Raw genomic sequence first — 19,901 nt, forward strand, 5'->3', positions numbered from 1 at the left:
AGTCAAGAGAAAACCTTTCCTGCTAAATTTCGAGAGAATCGGTTTGCAAATAAGCATTTTACTGCAATATTTCTCAAAATCAGACGAACGTATATATGGGAGCTGTATCTAAATCTGAACCAATTTGACCAAACTTTATAAATATATGGCAAGATTAATGAATAAATGCGCTCTAAATCTGAACCGATTTGACCAAACTTTATAAATATATGGCAAGATTAATGAATAAATGCGCTTGCAGTGATTTTAGGAGTAAAAATCGGGTGATATATATATATATATATATGAAAGCTATATCCAAATATGAACCGATATCTATGAAATTCACCAGTAATCTTAAGAGTCAAGATAACTCATTCCTGCCAAATTTCGAGAGAATCGGTTAACAAATGACCATTTTATTGCATTATTACTGCAAATCGAACGAATAGATATATGGGAGTTATATCTAAATCTTAGCCGATATTTTCCAATTTCAATAAGCTTCGTACTATAAAAGGCATACAAGTGTTTTATTTCATACAAATGTTTTATTTCAGCAGACTTGTGTACTCAAAATACCAGATTTTGTTCGTTGAAATAGCCGTAAGAAAAGTTTGCTAATACAGCAGCCCTATGTTTGCTGAAACAGGTGTAATGTCTGCTTTCCCATTTTCAGCAGACAAAAACTGCTGTTTTAGCTAACATTTTTGTTGTTTTGAAAAACAAATTTGGTTGAGTGAAGGATAATCGAGAGATCGGTTTATATGGTTATAGACTGATTTGAACCGTACTCGGCACAGTTGTTGGAAGTCATAACAGAACACCACATGCAAAATTTCAGCCAAATCGTACAAAAATTGCGGCTTGTAAGAATTCAAGAAGTCAATTCGGGAGATCGATTTATATGGTAGCTATATCAGGTTATAAACCTATTTGGGCCGTATTTATCACTGATGTTGAAAGTCATAACAGAAACCTACATTAAAACTTTCAGCCAAATCGGACAAAAATTGCGAGTCAAATCGGGAGATCGGTTTATATGGGAGCAATATCTAAATCTGAATCGATATGGCCCATTTGCAATCCCCAATGACCTACATCAATATTAAGTATCTGTGCAAAATTTCAAACGGCTACATTTTCGCATTAGACAGCTACCGTGATTTCAACAGACTGACGGACGGACGGGCATGGCTATATTGACTCAGAATATCAGAATGTTCGAGGTGTTACAAACGGAATAACTAGATTAGTATACCCCCATCCTATGGTGGTGGGTATTAAAATATTAGATAAAAATACAAATAATTTCTATAGAAAAAAGATTTGTGGAGAAAAATCTTATTATTCAAAAAGTTGTCAACATTTTAGAGTGAGAATAAACAAGTAAAAGCGTGTTAAGTTCGGCCGGGCCAAATCTTATATACCCTCCACCATGAATCGCATTTGTCGAGCTCTTGCCGCGGTACCTCTTTTTAGGCAAACAAAGGATAAAATAAAATAATTGCTGTGTTTTTGGAGCAATATCAAGTTATGGTTCATTTCGGACCATAATTGAACTGGATATTGGAGACCATAATAGAAGTCATTGTGTAAAATTTCAGCCAAATCTAGAAAAAATTGCCCACTTTATGGGCTGAAGAAGTAAAATAGGAAGATCGCTTTATAGGGGAGCTGCATTAGGCTATAAACCGATTCATGCCATTTTCGACACGTATGTTAAAGGTCATGAAAGAAGCCGATGTACAAAATTTCAGCCAAATCGGATAATAAATGCGCCCTCTAGTGGTTCAAGACCCCAGATCGGTTTATATGACAGCTATATCAGGTTATGGAACGATTTGAACTATTCTTATTACATTTGGTGAGAGTCATAACAAAACGCCTCATTCAAAATTTCAGCCAAATCGGATAATAATTGCGTCCTCTAGAGGCTCAAGAAGTCAAGACCCCAGATCGATTTATATGGCAGCTTATTAGGTTATGGATCGATTTGCACCACTCTTAATACAGTTGTTGGAAGTCATAACAAAACACGTGGTGCAATATTTCAGCCAAATCGGATAGGAATTGCTCCCTGTGGAGGCTCAAGAAGCCAAGACCCCAGATCGGTTCATATGGCAGCTATATCAGGGTATGGACCGATTTGAAATATTCTTAGCACAGTTGTTGAAAGTCATATCAAAACACCTCATGCAAAATTTAAGCCAAATCGGGTGATAATTGCGTCCTCTAGTGGCTCAAGAAGTCAAGACCCCATATCGGTTTATATGGCAGCTATATTAGGTTATGAACCGATTTGAACCATATGTCGCACAGTTGTCGGAAGTCGTAATAAAACATCTCATGCAAAATTTCAGACTATTCGGATAAGAATTGTGCTCACTAGCGGCTCGAGAAGTCAAGATCCCAGATCGGTTTATATGACAGCTATATCAAAACGTGGACCGATATAGCCCATTTACAATCCCATCCGACCTACACTAATAAGAAGTATTTTTGCAAAATTTCAAGTGGCTAGCTTTACTTCTTCGAAAGTTAGCGTGCTTTCGACAGACAGACGGAAGGACGGACGGACAGACGGTCGGACATGGCTAGATCGACTTAAAATGACGGGGTCTTAGACGAATATTTCGAGGAATTACAAACAGAATGACGAAATTAGTATACCCCCATCCTATGGTGTAAAAACAACGGTATAAAAACATATTTTTCGCGTGGTGAAAATGACGGCGCAGCGATGCGGGCCGGGCTCAGCCGCAAAAAACCAGATCTCGCAGATCGGGAGTGTGGGTGATTTAAGCGAAATTGTATTGGCACACTTACAGTAACCTAAAATCAAAAATTTTTTATCATATTCTGTGGTGCGGTGCGTAGGAGGGCCGCCCTACCCCAAACCCGCCAAACGGATTAATATAGCAATCACTATAACATGGGAATCATATTGAAGGTATTTGAGAGTAGAAAACGAATCTGATATCCAATTGTGGGACTAAGTGTTTTGTGGGTCACCCACCCTCAGATCGGACATATGTACAGACTATGGCAATATGGATCTTAAATGAAATGTCTTTGGGAGTAGAGCACGAAATTGACTTTTACTTCTGGAACCAAGTCCCTGGGGGTCCACCACACCCCATGTAGGACTTTTACTGACCATTGCAATGTGGGGTTTAAATAAGAGGTATTTGAGTGAAGAAAAGTTCACAAGAACAAGGACCCTCCCCTTTACCCTAATTTTCAGAAACGCTAGATCTAGGAGATGTGTGGTGCGATTTTAGCGAAATTTTGTGTGCTCTCATATAGTGCACTAAAAATAAATATTTGGTATCCAAATTTCGGGTGGGGTACCTAGGGGGGCCGCCTGACCCTAAAACCAACCAAACATATATTTAGACCAATCACGACAATATGGGACTCAAATGGAAGGTATTTAGGATAAGAAAACGTATCTTATATCCAATTGTCGGACCAAGTGCTAGGAGGACCACCCCAACCCCAAAACACCCCTAAATCGGACATATTTACCGACCGTGGCAATGTGGGACCCAAATGAAAGGTATTTGCGAGTAGAAAACGAATCTAATATCCATATGTGGGACCACGTTTTTGGGGGTCCACCTCTTCCCCAAAACACCCCCCAAACAGGACTTATTTACTGACCATGGGAATATGGGGCTTAAATAAAAGGTATTTGAGTGTAGAATTAGAATCTGATATCCAAATATGGGACCAAGTGTTTGGGGATCCGCCTCTACCCAAAAACATCCTCCAAAGGGGACAAATTTACAGCCATAGCTCAAGGGGCTCAAATGAAACGTCTTTGGGAGTAAAGCTCTAATTTGATATCAATAATCGGGAAAAGTGTCTATGGGGCCACCCCACCCCCACAACACCACCCAAATAGTAAGTATTTGCTGACTATTGCAATATGCGGCTCAAATAAGAGCGTTTTAAAGTGGAACACGAATCCGATATATATATTCAAGGCCAACTCACTGAGTGGTCGCCCGTCCCACAAAACACGCCCCAAGCCGGTAATGTTTGCCGACTATGGAAATATAGGGCTTAAATTAAAGGTTTGTGAGAGTAGACCACGTATCTGATATCAACATTAGGGGTCAACTGTCTAGCGGACGTACCACCACCAAAACAACCCCCAAATAGGATGTATTTGCTGTCCAGGACAATTTGGGTCTTAAAGAGAGTGGAACTAAATATTCACAGTATTTAGGGCTAATACCCCAAACCGGACATGTTTGCTGACTTTTGCCATTAGGAGTTTAAATGAGATTAGAAAACGATTTGATACCCAATTTTGAGGGCAATGGCAATATGGGGTAAAAATAAATGATATATAGATATATGAGAATAGAGTACGTTGCTGATATATTTTCAGGGCTTAGTGTTTGGGGGACCACCCAAATCCCAAAACACCTCTAAATTGGGCATATTTACCGACCATGTCAATGTGGAGCTTAAATGAAAGGTATTGTGGGGTAGAGCAAGAATTGATACCCAATTTCGGGACCAATATTCTGGGGGTCTACCCGTTTCCCAAAATACCCCACAAACAGTAATTTTTTAGTGACCATCGCAATATGGGGCTCAAATAAAGGTATTTATTTGGGAGTAGAATACGAATTTGATATCCAAATGTAGGACCATGTATTAAGGGCATCACCCCTTTCCCAAAACACCCCCAAAGGGAAACAATTTTTCGACCATGCCAATATGTGACTCAAATGAAGGGTATTTGAGATTAGAAAACGAATTTGGGGCCATGTGTTTGGGGGACGCCTCATCCTGTAAACTCCTCTTAAGTTAATGGCAATATGGGGTTTAAATAAATGGTATATGAGAGGAGAGCACGATGCTGATATTTTTTCAGGACCAAGCATCTGGGGGACCACCTCTCCCCCGAAAACACCACTAAATCAGACATCATAGAATATCGGGCTGAAATGAAATATTTTAAGAATGGAGTACACCTTACATCCAAACTCAAATTCGTAGACCAATAAAGATCATATGGGATTCAGATAGAGGCAATTATATTGTTAAACTGTTAGTCAAGCAATATATTATTTTCGTAGGATGGTATTTCACTATAAGATCTATTTATTATACATAAATTAAAATATAATTATAATATAATATAATTATTGATAAATATTCCAAGGAAACTTTTGTTCCATATAAAGTAAAAGAAGGCGCAGGGGAGCGGGCCCGGGTCAGCTAGTATCTTAATAAAGGCCGATCTGCACCATATTTAGGTCAGATGTTGGGAGGCTTAAAACTGCACAGTATTCCCAATTTCAGCGAAATCGGATAAAAGCTTTTATAGCCTTTAGACCCTTTATCGGAAGAGCGGTCTATATGACAGCTGTATCTAAATTTAGTCCGATCTGAACCATATTTGGTCAGATGTCGGGAGGCTTAAAATAATCGACTATTGCAAGTTTCAGTTTCAATAAAGCTTTTATGGTCTTCAGACCCTTTATCAGGAGATCGGTATTAATGGTAGTTATATCTAAATATAGCCCGATCTGAACCATATTTAGGTCAGTTGTCTGGAAATCTTAAGCTACTCTCTGTTTCAAATTTCAGCAAAATCGGATGAAAAACAATGTTTTTATGGGCATTAGACCCTTTATCGGAAAATCGGTCTATATAGCAGCTATATCCAAATATGGTGCGATTTGGCCCGTTCAAGAACTTAACCAGCGTGCATCAAAAAGACGTATCTGTGTCAAATTTCAGCTCAATATCTCAATTTTTAAGGCTCTAGAGTGATGACAACAGACGAACGGACAGACACACGGACATCGTTAAATCATCTTACAATTGTACGACGATCCGAAATATATATATTTTGTAGGGTAGGAAATTGATATTTCGATGTGTTGCAAACGGAATGACTAAATGAATATACCCCCCATACCCTACGGTGGTGGGTATAAAAAAGAAACCTTTTGGGCCAAGTGCCTGTGCGGCTGCACAATCTTAAGCTTTGAGATATGCACTGCATTCAACCGAAAGGTATTGCCAAGTTGTGTATGCCAACAATGTGGAGTATATTTAAATAAAGTAGGTTAGGTTATAAATACAATATAAGTAAATTTTTATTCTCTGTATTGTGGAAGGCACAGCGGAGCGAGCTTGGGAGGGCTAGTTTTAATAATTTCAAATTACTTGAGTGAAACAAATAAAATTGTATGTACTTCGTTGATGGGCACCAAGACACATCCGCTCATAACTTCGCATGGCCGCGGGCAAAGCAAAGACGAACTGAAAAAGCAAATTCGTGTGGCTTCGTTTAGACAGCGCACAATAAATATTTGTTGTATCACCACCAATATCTGCTTGGAGCAACCATAGGAAAACAGATAGGTGACTTTCTTTTTCTCTTTACCCATTCACACATGATCTCGTTGAAAAAATAGTAACACCAACTTTTAACGGAAACTGAATTCTATGGGTTGCCCAAAAAGTAATTGCGGATTTTTCATATAGTCGGCGTTGACAAATTTTTTCACAGCTTGTGACTCTGTAATTGCATTCTTTCTTCTGTCAGTTATCAGCTGTTACTTTTAGCTTGCTTTAGAAAAAAAGTGTAAAAAAAGTATATTTGATTAAAGTTCATTCTAAGTTGTATTAAAAATGCATTTACTTTCTTTTAAAAAAACCCGCAATTACTTTTTGGGCAACCCATACTTATCTGTACTCACTGAATGTTGACAAACGACCAAACTGGTACAATCAGTTGTAATCGAAATACCAGTTGATAGAATTTGCAAAAACATCGTATCTGTTGGCAAAAGACTTGGGCCATCCGATGCACGAAGAACTCCGACAAAGAAACCTAACAAGTCACATACACTTCGATCAGGACATGTAAAGCACTTGAAGGAATCCTTGAGGAGCTTTAAACCATTTAAGTCACCCGGACCTGATGGGATACTTCCGGCGTTACTACAGAAAGAGGCAGACTATCTGGCGCCTCATCTGACCAAAATGTTCAGAGCGAGCCTAGGACTTTCATATACTCCGAAAGCCAGGCAGGAGGCAGGGGCGGTGTTTACACCCTAGCCCGTCAAGGCGAGTTATGCGACACCAAAGGCCAACAGACCCATAAGCCTTAGTCCTTTCTACTCAAAACCATGGAACCTATTGTGGACACCATTATATAGAGTAGGACATCCATCGAACTGCTCAAATACAAACGGCTTGCCTATGTCAAGGGAAGGTCGGTGGAGGCTGCCCTGCACGAGGTTGTGCATAAAATAGAAGAATCCTTCGATGCCAAAACGTACACACTGGCAGTATGCATTGACATCGTGGGGGCTTTTAACAATGTGCGGACTGACACACTGATCCAATCCTTAGTCCAGTGCCTGCTAAGGAACATGTGAATGTGTGTCCCAAAGCATAAAAATAAGGGAGAAAGTTGCACAGGGCACGCCACAGGGGGACTTTTTATTGCCACTCCTATGGGTGACCACCATGAATGACCTATTACGGATGCTGACTGAGGAGGGATTTGGCGGTGAAGGCCAGAGGACTGCCATCAAAAAACTTGGTTAACCCCAAGCCTTTCGGATCGACGCAGTCCGAGTTAAGGGAGCGGGTGACGAATGCGCATGCAACTTTGTGAAACAGCAAAACGGTCGGTAGGACGGCGAAAATCCCATGGAGGAGGCTATTACTGAAAGGAAGCAAGAAGGAGGTTAGTATAGTTATTGATATCATAACGGGACACATAGCACTACGAGCTCACTTATGTAAAATCGGTGCGGCAAGTGATGGCATGTGTAGGGCGTGCGTGTATCGCGTCCAACAGATACACGCACTTAGATGGAGACAAAATATCAGACATGAACCAACTTAGGGGAGTGGTATTGACAACAATTAAGAATTTTTTAAGTAGCACGGAATTTCTAACTTAAAATTTTCTTTTTAGAGGTTATTTTATAGTTTTTAGAGCGCACAGCAAGCCGATTACTGGCTTTGGTGTATGTCCATAGTGGCATGTTTCACCTGTCCTAACCTAAAGCACTTGTTTAAACTTGATTTGAAGGGAAGTTTCACCATAGATTCCGTGGCTAGAGTAGGAAAGATTCAAAGTGATTTTGCAACTGCAGAGAGCGATCTGAACAGCGGCGATAAGTATGAACCAGAGAGGGCTAGAAAGAACTTCCCTAAGATGCCAGTGCCAGATATGGTGGGAAAAGCCAAGGAGTATTATGACCCGATATAGCGAAAATGATACAGGGTGGCTGATGAATATTGCTACAATGATGAATATTGCTACATTTTTTTTTCGGTGTATGGAATACATTTTTCTTTTATTCATGTTAAATTAAATTATTAAATTAATTATTAAATTATTATTAATTAAATTAATTAATTAATTAATTAAATTAATTATTAAATTATTATTATTAAATAGAAAAAAAGTTATTACATTTTTTTTTGGTAGCGGCTTTCATCAGCCACCCTGTATGTTTTGAAGAGTGTCTAATGTTCACACCCCCCCTTTAGATTTTGAGTAATTGGAATTTTCATTATACAAAAACTTATGATGAAAAATTTGAATTGTTAAATAAACCAATTAATAAGTTGTTCAAGGCATATTCAATTGGGTTTAATTCTTCGCTAGACCACACAAGCACGCTCCGCTGTGCCTTCTTCAATACACAAAATACAAATTTGCTTATATCTTCTATTGTGTTGCCCAAAAAGTAATTGTCGATAATATAGTAGAAATATATTCGGCGTTGACAAATTTTTTTGAACGGCTTGTGACTCTGTAATTGCATTCTTTCTTCTGTCAGTTATCAGCTGTTACTTTTCGCTTGCTTTAGAAAAAAAGTGCGCGAAATTGTTTGGCGTCAATTTTAATATGGGTACCACATGTATTGAAAATTTACCAAACCGAATTTACCAAACCGAATCAACGCTTGTGATATGCACCTTAAATGCAATGAATTCGATCCGTTTTTAAAACGAATCATAACTGGAGATGAAAAATGGATTGTTTACAACAACGTTAGTCGAAAACGATCATGGTCCAAGTATGGTAAACCAGCTCAAACCACTTCAAAGGCTGATATCCAGCAAAAGAAGGTTATGCTGTCTGTTTGGTGGGATTGGAAGGGTGTGGTATATTTTGAGCTGCTTCCAAGGAACCAACCGATTAATTCGGATAGCAGCTATATCGAAATATGTTCCGATTTGGAACAAATACTACTGTTCAATTGTGTATAACTAAATATTGATCTTTTTAGTAGCTATATCTAAAAATAAACCGATCTGAATCATACACGATACGGATGTCGAAAAGCCTAACAAAAGTCACTGTGCCAAATTTTAGTGAAATCGGATTATAAATGCGGCTTTTATGGGGCCAAGGCTTTAAATCGAGATATCGGTCATTATGGCAGCTATATCCAAATCTGGACCGTTTTGGGCCAAGTTGCAGAAAAATGCCGAAGAGCCGGAAATCGGACAATAAATGCCCCGTTTATGACCCCAAAACCGAGAAATCGGTTTATGTGGGAGCTATATCCAAATCTGGACCGATGAAAGCCAAGTTAAAAAATAATGTCGAAGGGCTCACTGTCCACTCACTAACTCACTGTCCCAAACTTCGACGGCATCGGAAAATAAATGCGCCTTTTATGGGCCCAAAGCTTTAAATCGAGAGATCGGTCTATATGGCCGCTACATCCAAATCTTGGCCGATATGGGCCAAATTCAAGAAGGATATCGAAGGGCCTAACATAGCTCACTGTCCCAAATTTTGGCAAAATCGGACAATAAAGGTGCCTTTTATGAGCGCAAGACCTTAAATCGAGAGATCGGTCTATATGGCAGCTATATCCAAATCTGAACCGATCTGGGCCAAATTAAAGAAAGATGTCGTCTGGCCTAACACAACTCACTGTCCCAAATTTTAGCAAAATCGGATAATAAATGTGGCTTTTATGGGCCTAAGACCCTAAATCGGAGGATCGGTCTATATGGCAGCTATATTCAAATCTAAACCGATCTGGGCCAAATTAAAGAAAGATGTTGTCTGGCCTAACACAACTCATTGTCCCAAGTTTCAGCAAAATCGGATAATAAATGTGGCTTTTATGGGCCTAAGACCCTAAATCGGAGGATCGGTCTATATGGCAGCTATATCCAAATCTGTACCGATCTGGGCCAAATTGACGAATAATGTCGAAGGGCCTAACACTGCTCACTGTTCTAAATTTCAGCAAAATCGGATAATTAATGTGGCTTTTATGTCCCTAAGACCCTAAATCCGAGGATCGGTCTATATGGCAGCTATATCCAAATTTGGACCGATCTGGGCCAATTTGACGAAGGATGTCGAAGGGCTTAACATAACTCACTGTCCCAAATTTCACCAAATCGGGTAATAAATGTGGCTTTTATGAGCCTAAGACCCTAAATCGGAGGATCGGTCTATATGGCAGCTATATTCAAATCTAAACCGATCTGGGCCAAATTGAAGAAATATGTCAAAGGACCTAACACAACTCATTGTCCCAAGTTTCAGCAAAATCGGATAATAAATGTGGCTTTTATGGGCCTAAGACCCTAAATCGGAGGGTCGGTCTATATGGCAGCTATATCCAAATCTGTACCGATCTGGGCCAAATTGACGAATAATGTCGAAGGGCCTAACACTACTCACTGTTCTACATTTCAGCAAAATCGGATAATTAATGTGGCTTTTATGTCCCTAAGACCCTAAATCGGAGGATCGGTCTATATGGCAGCTATATCCAAATTTGGACCGATCTGGGCCAATTTGACGAAGGATGTCGAAGGGCCCAACGCAACTCACTGTCTTAAATTTCAGCAAAATCGGATAATAAATATGGCTTTTATGGGCCTAAAACCCTAAATCGGCGGATCGGTCTATAAGGGGGCTATATCAAGATATAGTCCGAACTTAACCTGCTTATGGACAGAAAAAGAATCTGTGCAAAATTTCAGCTCAATATCTCTATTTTTAAAGACTGTAGCGTGATTTCAACAGACAGACGGACGGACATCGCTAGATAGTCTTAAATTTTTACGCTGATCAAGAATATATATACTTTATGGGGTCGGAAATAGATATTTCGATGTGTTGCAAACGGAATGACAAAATGAATATACCTCCATTCTTCGGTGGTGGGTATACAAATATAAGTCATTAAAGATTGGAAATCATTTGTTCACTCGGGATGCCTAATTAAAAACGTGTTTGAGAAATTCAAACAATCTGCTAATAATCATCAACCTTCAGAGAAATTTGTGACGCTCAATCAAATTTGTTATTCGAAACAGCAAAAGTGTTTGCTAAACTAACAAGGATAATCGACAGACCGGTTCATATTGGAGCTACACCAGGTTAAAGACCGATTTGGTCCGTACCTAGCACATTTGCTGGAAGACTTAACAGAACACAATGTGCAAAATTTTAGACAAATCGGACAAAAATTGCGGTTTCTAGTGGCTCAAGGATTCAAATTGGGAGATCGGTTTATATGGGAGCTTTATTAGGTTATAAACTGATTCCGACCGTATTAAACACAATTGTTGGAAGTCTTAACAGAACACTACGTGCAATATTTCAGCCAAACCGGATGAAAATTGCGTCTTCCGGGGGCTCCAGAAGTCAATCGGGAGATCGGTTTATACGGGAGCTATATCAGGTAATAGACCGATCTGGACCTTACTTAACACAGTTGTAAAAATCATAACAGAATATCACGTGCAAAATTTTAGGCTGATTCGCCGAAAGATGGATTTGGCTAAGCGGTATCAGTAAGAATTTCTAAGCCTAACCGTACATTGTATTACAGTCACAGTAGTGGCGCAAGGAACAGTTCTTATTTGAACCATAAATGCCACCATAATATTTTGTACTTTTATACCCCCCACCGTAGGATAGGGGGTATATATATTTCGGATCGTCGTAAAATTCTAAGACGATTTAACGATGTCCGTGTCAATCCGTCTGTCGGTCCGTCTGTAGTAATCACTCTACAGGCTTCAAAAATTGAGATATTGAACTGAAATTTGGCACAGATACGTCTTTTTAATACACCCTGGTTAAGTTTTTGAGCGGGCCAAATCGGACCATATTTGGATATAGCTGCTATATAGACCGATTTTCCGATAAAGGCTCTAATGCCTATAAAAACTTCATTTTTCATCCAATTTTGCTGAAATTTGAAACAGTGAGTAGTTTAAGGCTTCCCGACATAGCTACCATATAGACCGATCTCTCGATAAAGAGTCTGAAGACCATAAAAGCTTTATTTATTACCCGATTTTGCTAAAATTTAAAACAGTTGGTTATTTTAAGCCTCCAAACATCTGACCCAAATATGGTTCCGATCGGACTATATTTAGATATAGCTGCCATATAGACCGATCCCCCGATAAGGGTTCTGAAGGCCATAAAAGCTTTATTTTTTATCCGATTTCGCTGAAATTTGCAGGAGTGAGTATTTTGACGCCTCTCAACATCGGAGGCTTTTGAGGACTCAAGATATCCAATAGGAAGGTCGCATTATATGGGAGCTTTATCGGTTTGTAGACCGATTTGGACCGAATTTGGCATAGTTATTGAAAGCCATAACAGAACACTACGCATAACATTTCAGTCAAATCGGACAAAAATGGCGCCATCCAGGGCTCAAAAAGTCAAAGGTCGGGAGGTCGGTTTATATGGGAGCTATATCAGATAATTGACCGATTCGGACCGTACTTAGTACAGTTGTTGGAAGTCAACGAAACACTATATGCAAAATTTCAGCCAAATCGGACAAAAATTGCTGCTTCCAGGGACTCAAGAATAAAAATCGGGGGATCGGTTTATATGGGAGCTATATCTAAATCTGAACCGATATGGCCCATTTGCAATCCACAATGACCTACATTAGTATTAAGTATCTGTGCAAAATTTCAATTGGCTGGCGTTTTTTCTGTCGACAGACGGACGGACGGACATGGCTAGATCGACTCAGAGCTTCTAAGCGATCAAGAATATATATATTTTATGGGGTCTTAGACCAATATTTCGAGGTGTTACAAACAGAAGTACTAGATTAGTATACCCCCATCCTATGGTGGTGGGTACAAAAACACATTCTTTCTAACACGAAATTGACCATTTAGGATTTTTTTAAAGATGTATTTTATGTCAATTGCTTTTTATGACTAAGGATACTTACTTTTTTTTTTTTTTTAGGTGAGTATGTCAGGCACCACCACAACAATGATAACATTTATGAGATTTTAACACCTCACACCTTCGCCGTCCATTCCACCCTTCGTTATTGGAATGTAGTGTTAAATAATTGTTTTGCATTTCCGATAGATACGCCTTAATGACCACTCCAGGATGACAGTGTGTGATTTCCTTGTGGTGGCCAAATAATTGGTCAATAAAGGGCGTTACATTAAACATTTGATTTGATTTGCATATCATTTGTGCCAACTCATCGTGCTTTGACATGACCTGTCACGTGGTGATTATTTAACTGAACTTTTCATTTCCCAGCACTCGAGCTAAACAAGGCGAAAACGCTAAGTAAATATTTGGACGACACTTGCAGGACAAAGTCGATTGGGGAGAAGAAGGAAGAGCATTGGCTATAAATATGTCGGGTCGATTATGCGACCATCTCAGTTTGTCTTAGACCGAGCAAGTAGTATGGCCCTCAACACTCATGCGGCTGGTGATGGTCAATGCTGCATGGCCGACATGGGCGAAGGAGCCAACCTTAAGTTCGTACTTTGCCAGGTGTGCGGAGATCAAAGTTCGGGTAAACACTACGGCGTAATCTGTTGCGATGGCTGCTCCTGCTTCTTTAAGCGCAGTGTGCGCAAGGGCAATATCTACAGCTGCATAGCGGGCAAGGGGAACTGCATCATAGACAAAGCTCGTCGTAATTGGTGTCCGTTTTGTCGATTTCAGCAGTGCCTCAAGGTTGGCATGAATGTGCAGGCCGTGCAGGAGGAAAGAGGTCCTAGACATCAAAGTTCTTCCTCGGCACTCACGGATTGCCAGGAGGATCGCGACACAAAGTTGAACCTTAAACCAGCTGTCAGGCGTCTGAGTTTTATTTCGAGTCTCAGATACAATACCTCCGCTGTATCGCTGGCATTGGGGAAACCATCTGTCTCCGGTGTTGTGGGCAATTCATCGTCTAGTCATGCCGGTGTGGTAAATTTTCAACTATTAACACAAATTTTGGTGACCTGCTTACGACAGGCCAAGAGCAACGAGCAGTTTCGTACGTTGCCCTCCAGTCAACAGGAGACCATTCTGCACTTGGTATGGAGCGAATGTTTTGTTTTAAGGGCCTCCCACTGGACATTTGATATTACGGCTGTATTTCAGGCTTGCGGTGATGTAGCCTTGCATCGCATCATCGAGGAGGCAAAGCAAATCAATGCCGATGTTATGGAACTGAGTTTTCTTGAGACCCTCATCTTGTGTCGCCGAGGTAAGTTTAAGCTTAAGTGAGATAAAACAGAAGTGATGTTATTGCCATTTGCAGAATATGCCTTGAATGGAGAGTATGCAACTCTATTGGAGAATTACAGTAACAACGCCCTTTTGGCTTTAGCACGCTACACTGCTCAACAATCGAATTGGTTGCGGTTTGGTTCCCTGTTATTGGCATTGCGTCAACTTTCCCTCAGACGTTACGAATGCACGCTGACCGGACTCTTTCGTTCCATTGTTAAGGATATTATCAGAACGCTTTAGGCAATTCGGTAAAAAACAAATGAAAAAATACAGCTAACAATAACAACAACCACAACAAAATGCAAAGATTATTTTTAAGCATTAAAAAAGAAGTCCTTCAACAGAAGAAAAGGAAAACTTGTGAGTTTAAATGTGTCTGAAAACAGTCAAAAGCGGGTTTAGTTCGGCAGAAAGGAAATTTTTCTTTACCCTTCATAATGGATAGCAATTATCAAATGCTTTGGTCATGAGAGAAATTTAAATGGAATTTAATTTTTTATTCAAATAGATGTGCATGTATCTTCTATTGCAGGGGATATTGTAGCTCCAAGGCATATCATTTCACGATAGCGCTCACCATTCGCAGTTACGTTACGATTCGCATAATCTTTGAAGAAGTACGGTCCAATGTTGCCACCAGCCCAGAAACCGCACCAAACTGTGACTTTTTATACCCACCACCATAGGATGGGGATGTACTAACCTAGCTAATGATCTGCGATCTGATTCGATCTAGCCATGTCCGTCCGTCCGTCTGTCGAAATCACGATAGCGGTCGAACGCGCAAAGCTAGCCGCTTGAAATTTTGCACAGATACTTACTATTGATGTAGATCGTTGGGGATTGCAAATGGGTCATATCGGTTCAGATTTGGATATAGCTCTCATATAAACCGATCTCCGGATTTGACTTCATAAGCCACTGGAGGCCGCAATTTTTGTCCGATTTGGCTGAAATTTTGAACATAGTGTTCTTTAAGGACTTCCAACAACTGAGCCAAGTATGATCCGAATCGGCCTATAACCTGATATATCTTCTACATGAACAGATCTGCCGATTTGACTTCTTGAGCCCCTGGAAGCATCAATTTTCATCCGATTTGGCTGAAATTTTGCAACTAGTCTTCCGTTATGACTTCTAACAACTGAGCCAAGTGCGTTTCGAATCGGCCTATAACAAGATATAGGTCCCGATTTGACTTTTTGAGACCCTGGACGCTTCAATTTTCATCCGATTTTGCTGAAATTTTACACATAGCGTTCTGTTATGACTTTTAATAACTGTACCAGGTACGGTCCTAATCAGTCAAGAACCTGATATATTTGACTTCTTGAGCCCTTACCAGTCCCGATTTTTATCCGATATCAATAACTGTGCCAAGTACGACGCCAATCGGGCTATAACCAGATATAGCTCCCATATTTTATCAGAATTTATAGTGGTGAGTTCCCAATATTCGGCCCGGCCGAACTTAGCACGCTTTTACTTGTTATACCCTCCACCGTAGGATGGGCGTATACTAATTTCGTCATTCTGTGTGTAACACCTCGAAATATGCGTCAGAGACCCCATAAAGTATATATATTCTTGATCGTCATGTCATTCTAAGTCGATCTAGCCATGTCCGTTCGTCTGTCTGTCGAAAGCACGCTAACTTAAGATGGAGTAAAACTAGGTGCTTGAAATTTTGCACAAATCGGTCCCTGGGCCAAATCGGTCCATGTTTTGATATAGCTGCCATATAAACCGATCTTGGATCTTAACTTCTTGAGCCTTTACAGGACGCGATTCTCGTCCGATTTGACTGAAATTTCCACGTGGTGTTTCGGTATCACTTCCGACAACTGCGCTAGGTATGGTTCAAATCGGTCCATGTTTTGATGTAGCTGCCATATAAACCGATTTTGTGTCTTGACTTTTTGAGCCTCTAGAGGGCGCAATTCTCATCCGATTGGGCTGAAATTTCGCATGCGGTGTTTTGTTATGACTTCCAATAACTGTTTATATGGCATATGGGGTATATTCATTTTGTCATTCCGTTTGCAACACATCGAAATATCCATTTCCGACCCTATAAAGTATATATATTCTTGATCAGCGTAAAAATCTAAAACGATCTAGACATGTCCGTCCGTCTGTCTGTTGAAATCACGCTACAGTCTTTAAAAATAGAGATATTGAGCTTAAACTTTGCACAGATTCTTTTTTCTTCCATAAGCGGGTTAAGTTCGAAGATGGACTATATCGGACCATATCTTGATATAGCCCCCATATAGATTGATCCGCCGATTTAGGGTCTTAGGCCCATAAAAGCCAAATTTATTTTCCGCTTTTGCTGAAATTTGGGACAGTGAGTTGTGTTAGGCCCTTCGACATCTCTCGTCATTTTGGCCTAGATCGGTTCAGATTTGGATATAGCTGCCATATAGACCGATCCTCCGATTTAGGGTCTTAGGCCCATAAAAACCACATTTAATATCCGATTTTGCTGAAATTTGGGACCGTGAGTTGTGTTAGGCCCTTCGACTTCTCTCGTCATTTTGGCCTAGATCGGTTCAGATTTGGATATAGCTGCCATATAGACCGATCCTCCGATTTAGGGTCTTAGGCCCATAAAAACCACATTTAATATACGATTTTGCTGAAATTTGGGACAGTGAGTTGTGTTAGGCCCTTCGACATCTCTCGTCAATTTGGCATAGATCGGTTCAGATTTGGATATAGCTGCCATATAGACCGATCTCTCGATTTAAGGTTTTGGGCCTATAAAAGGCGAATTTATTGTGCGATGTCGCCAAAATTTAGGACAGTCAGTTAAGTTAAACCCTTCGACGTATTTCTGCAATATGGCACAGATCGGTCCAGATTTGGATATAGCTGCCATATAGACCGATCTCTCGATTTAAGATTTTGTCGCCGTAAAAGGTCCGATTTCGCAGAAATTTGGGACAGTGAGTTGTGTTAGGCTTTTCGGCATCCGTGTCGTTTATGGTTCAGATCGGTTTATTTTTAGATATAGCTACCAAAAAGACCAATATTTTGTTATACTCAATAGAGCAATGACTTGTACTCATTAATATTTGGTCCAAACCAGAATATATTTCGATATAACTGCTATGGGACATAAGGTATGCAACTTTCACCGGATTTTTATTTAAGGTGGTTTACATATATACCCGAGGTGGTGGGTATCCAAAGTTCGGCCCGGCCGAACTTAATGCCTTTTTACTTGTTTGTGTTTAGTTTTGCCAAAAATTTAACTTTTGCTCTAGTATCCATTGAAAAATATAAATCGATATTCAGTCAAAAAATTAAATATCGATAGTACCGATAGTGGCATCGATATTTTGTCAGCTCTTAAGTTGGCCCTATCAACCGGAGGAAGCACCAGCGAGCAAGTCTTTTAGAGGCAATCGCTGTGCTACATGCAAACCGGGACGACCAAAAGTTCGATGGAAAAATCAAGTGGTGAAAGACATCTCGAAACTGGGAATCAGAGATTTTAGAAGAAGCGCAGAAGATCGGGGCGCTGAGAACTCTATTTTAAGTTCGGTTAATGAAACAAATGTTCGGTCATAGCTAATTAAAGAAAAGTAAGATGTTAAGCAAGCCGGTCAGTGAATTTTTGGTCACCAGTAACAAGTGATCGGAATTACCAAGAGGTGCCATGATGTTAGCTTTATACTTTCGAGTGTAAAGTTAAAAAAGGTTACGAATATTATTCCGGTGTCTTGTGCAGGTCACTAGTTGCCTCAATCTATTTTGCGCGGATTTCACTGTCTGGAAAATCCTCAAGAATTTTTGTTTTAGAATCGTAAGGCTTCAAACCCGTCTATGGAAGCCTACCTTTCCGAGTTTGGACTAGGAAAACCAAGTTGGGACGAAATATCGACTTTTAGACTATTCGACTTCTATCAAAATGGCAAAAGTCGACTTAAAGATCAACTTTAATTTTCTAAGATACTTTTATTTTCTAAAAGTTTTTGGTCACTTTTGCCATCAAGATATGATCATTTTTTTTCATCAAAGGGAGGTGGTAAGAAACGTTTTAAATGTAAAATTGGCACATTTTTATGCCTTAACCACCCCCACATCTTAAAGCTTATGTGGCTAATAAGTTTTTACTAAATTTCAAGTTTATGCGTTCCCGCATATTTGTCCCTTTTTTATTCCCACCACCAAAGAGAGGGGGTTTATTTATTTTGTCATTTCGTTTGCAATACATCGAAATATCCATTTCCGACCCTGTTAAGCATATATATTCTTGATCTTCGTAAAAATCTAAGACGATCTAGCCATGTCCGTCCGTGCAGCTGGTACTGGGCTATATCGGAGAATATCTTGATATAGCCCCTACATAGACCGATCTCCCGATTTAAGGTCTTAGGCCCATAAAAGCCACATTTATTATCCGATTTTGCTGAAATATGGGTCAGTGAGTTGTGTAAGGCCACTCGACATCCTTCTTTACCTTGGCCCAGATTTGGTCCATATTTGGATATTGCTGCCATATAGACAGATCTCTCGATTTTGCCAAAATTTCAGACAGTTAGTTGTAAAAGGCCCCTAGACTTTCTTCTTAAATTTGGCCCAGATCGGTACAGATTTGGATATAGCTGCCTTATAGACCGATCATTCGATTTAAGGTTTTGGGCCCATAATAGGCGCATTTATTGCCCGATTTCTCCGAAATGTGGGACAGTGAGTTGTGTTGGGGCCTTCGACATCCTTTTTATACCCATTACCGAAGGATGGGGGTATATTCATTTTGTCATTCCGTTTGCAACACATCGAAATATCCATTTCCGAAGTATTTATATTCTTGATCAGCGTTAAAATCTATTGTAAGACGATTTAGACATGTCCGTCCGTCTGTCTGTTGAAATCACGCCACAGTTTTTAAAAATGGAGATATTGGGCTGAAACTTTGCACAGATTCTTTTTTTTTGTCCATAAGCAGGTTAAGTTTGAAGATGGGCTATATCGAACTATATCTTGATATAGCCCCCATATAGACCGATCCGCCGATTTAGGGTCTTAGGCCCATAAAAGCCACATTTATTATCCGATTTCGCTGAAATTTGGGACAGGGAGTTGTGTTGGGCCCTTCGACATCCATTGTCAATATGGCCCAGATCGGTCCAGATTTGGATATAGCTGCCATATAGACCGATCCACCGATTTAGGGTCTTAGTCTCATAAAACCCACATTTATTATCCGATTTTGATGAAACTTGGGACAGTGAGTTGCGTTAGGCCCTTCGACATCCTTCGTCAATTTGGCTCAGATCGGTCCAGATTTGGATATAGCTGCCAAATAGACCGATCCTCCGATTTTGGGTCTTAGGCCCATAAAAACCACATTTAA

At 39.9% G+C, this 19,901-nt stretch overlaps 1 protein-coding gene across 2 annotated transcripts; it reads left to right on the plus strand.

Annotated features, from left to right (window-relative positions):
* Nucleotides 1-13,474: 13,474 nt before the first annotated feature.
* Nucleotides 13,475-14,812, plus strand: LOC106095614 (nuclear receptor subfamily 2 group E member 1). 2 transcript variants are annotated; one of them, XM_013262858.2, is made up of 3 exons: nucleotides 13,475-14,335; nucleotides 14,402-14,507; nucleotides 14,562-14,812. In XM_013262858.2, the coding sequence occupies exons 1-3, from the start codon at nucleotides 13,673-13,675 to the stop codon at nucleotides 14,771-14,773; spliced, it is 981 nt and encodes a 326-aa protein (XP_013118312.1). In that variant the 5' UTR covers nucleotides 13,475-13,672; the 3' UTR covers nucleotides 14,774-14,812. The 2 variants fall into 2 exon arrangements, with proteins under 2 accessions (XP_013118312.1, XP_013118311.1); XM_013262857.2 differs by having other exon boundaries at nucleotides 13,475-14,507.
* Nucleotides 14,813-19,901: the final 5,089 nt, after the last annotated feature.

This window comes from Stomoxys calcitrans, chromosome 2 (assembly GCF_963082655.1).
Source record: "Stomoxys calcitrans chromosome 2, idStoCalc2.1, whole genome shotgun sequence".
Taxonomy (NCBI): domain Eukaryota; kingdom Metazoa; phylum Arthropoda; class Insecta; order Diptera; family Muscidae; genus Stomoxys; species Stomoxys calcitrans.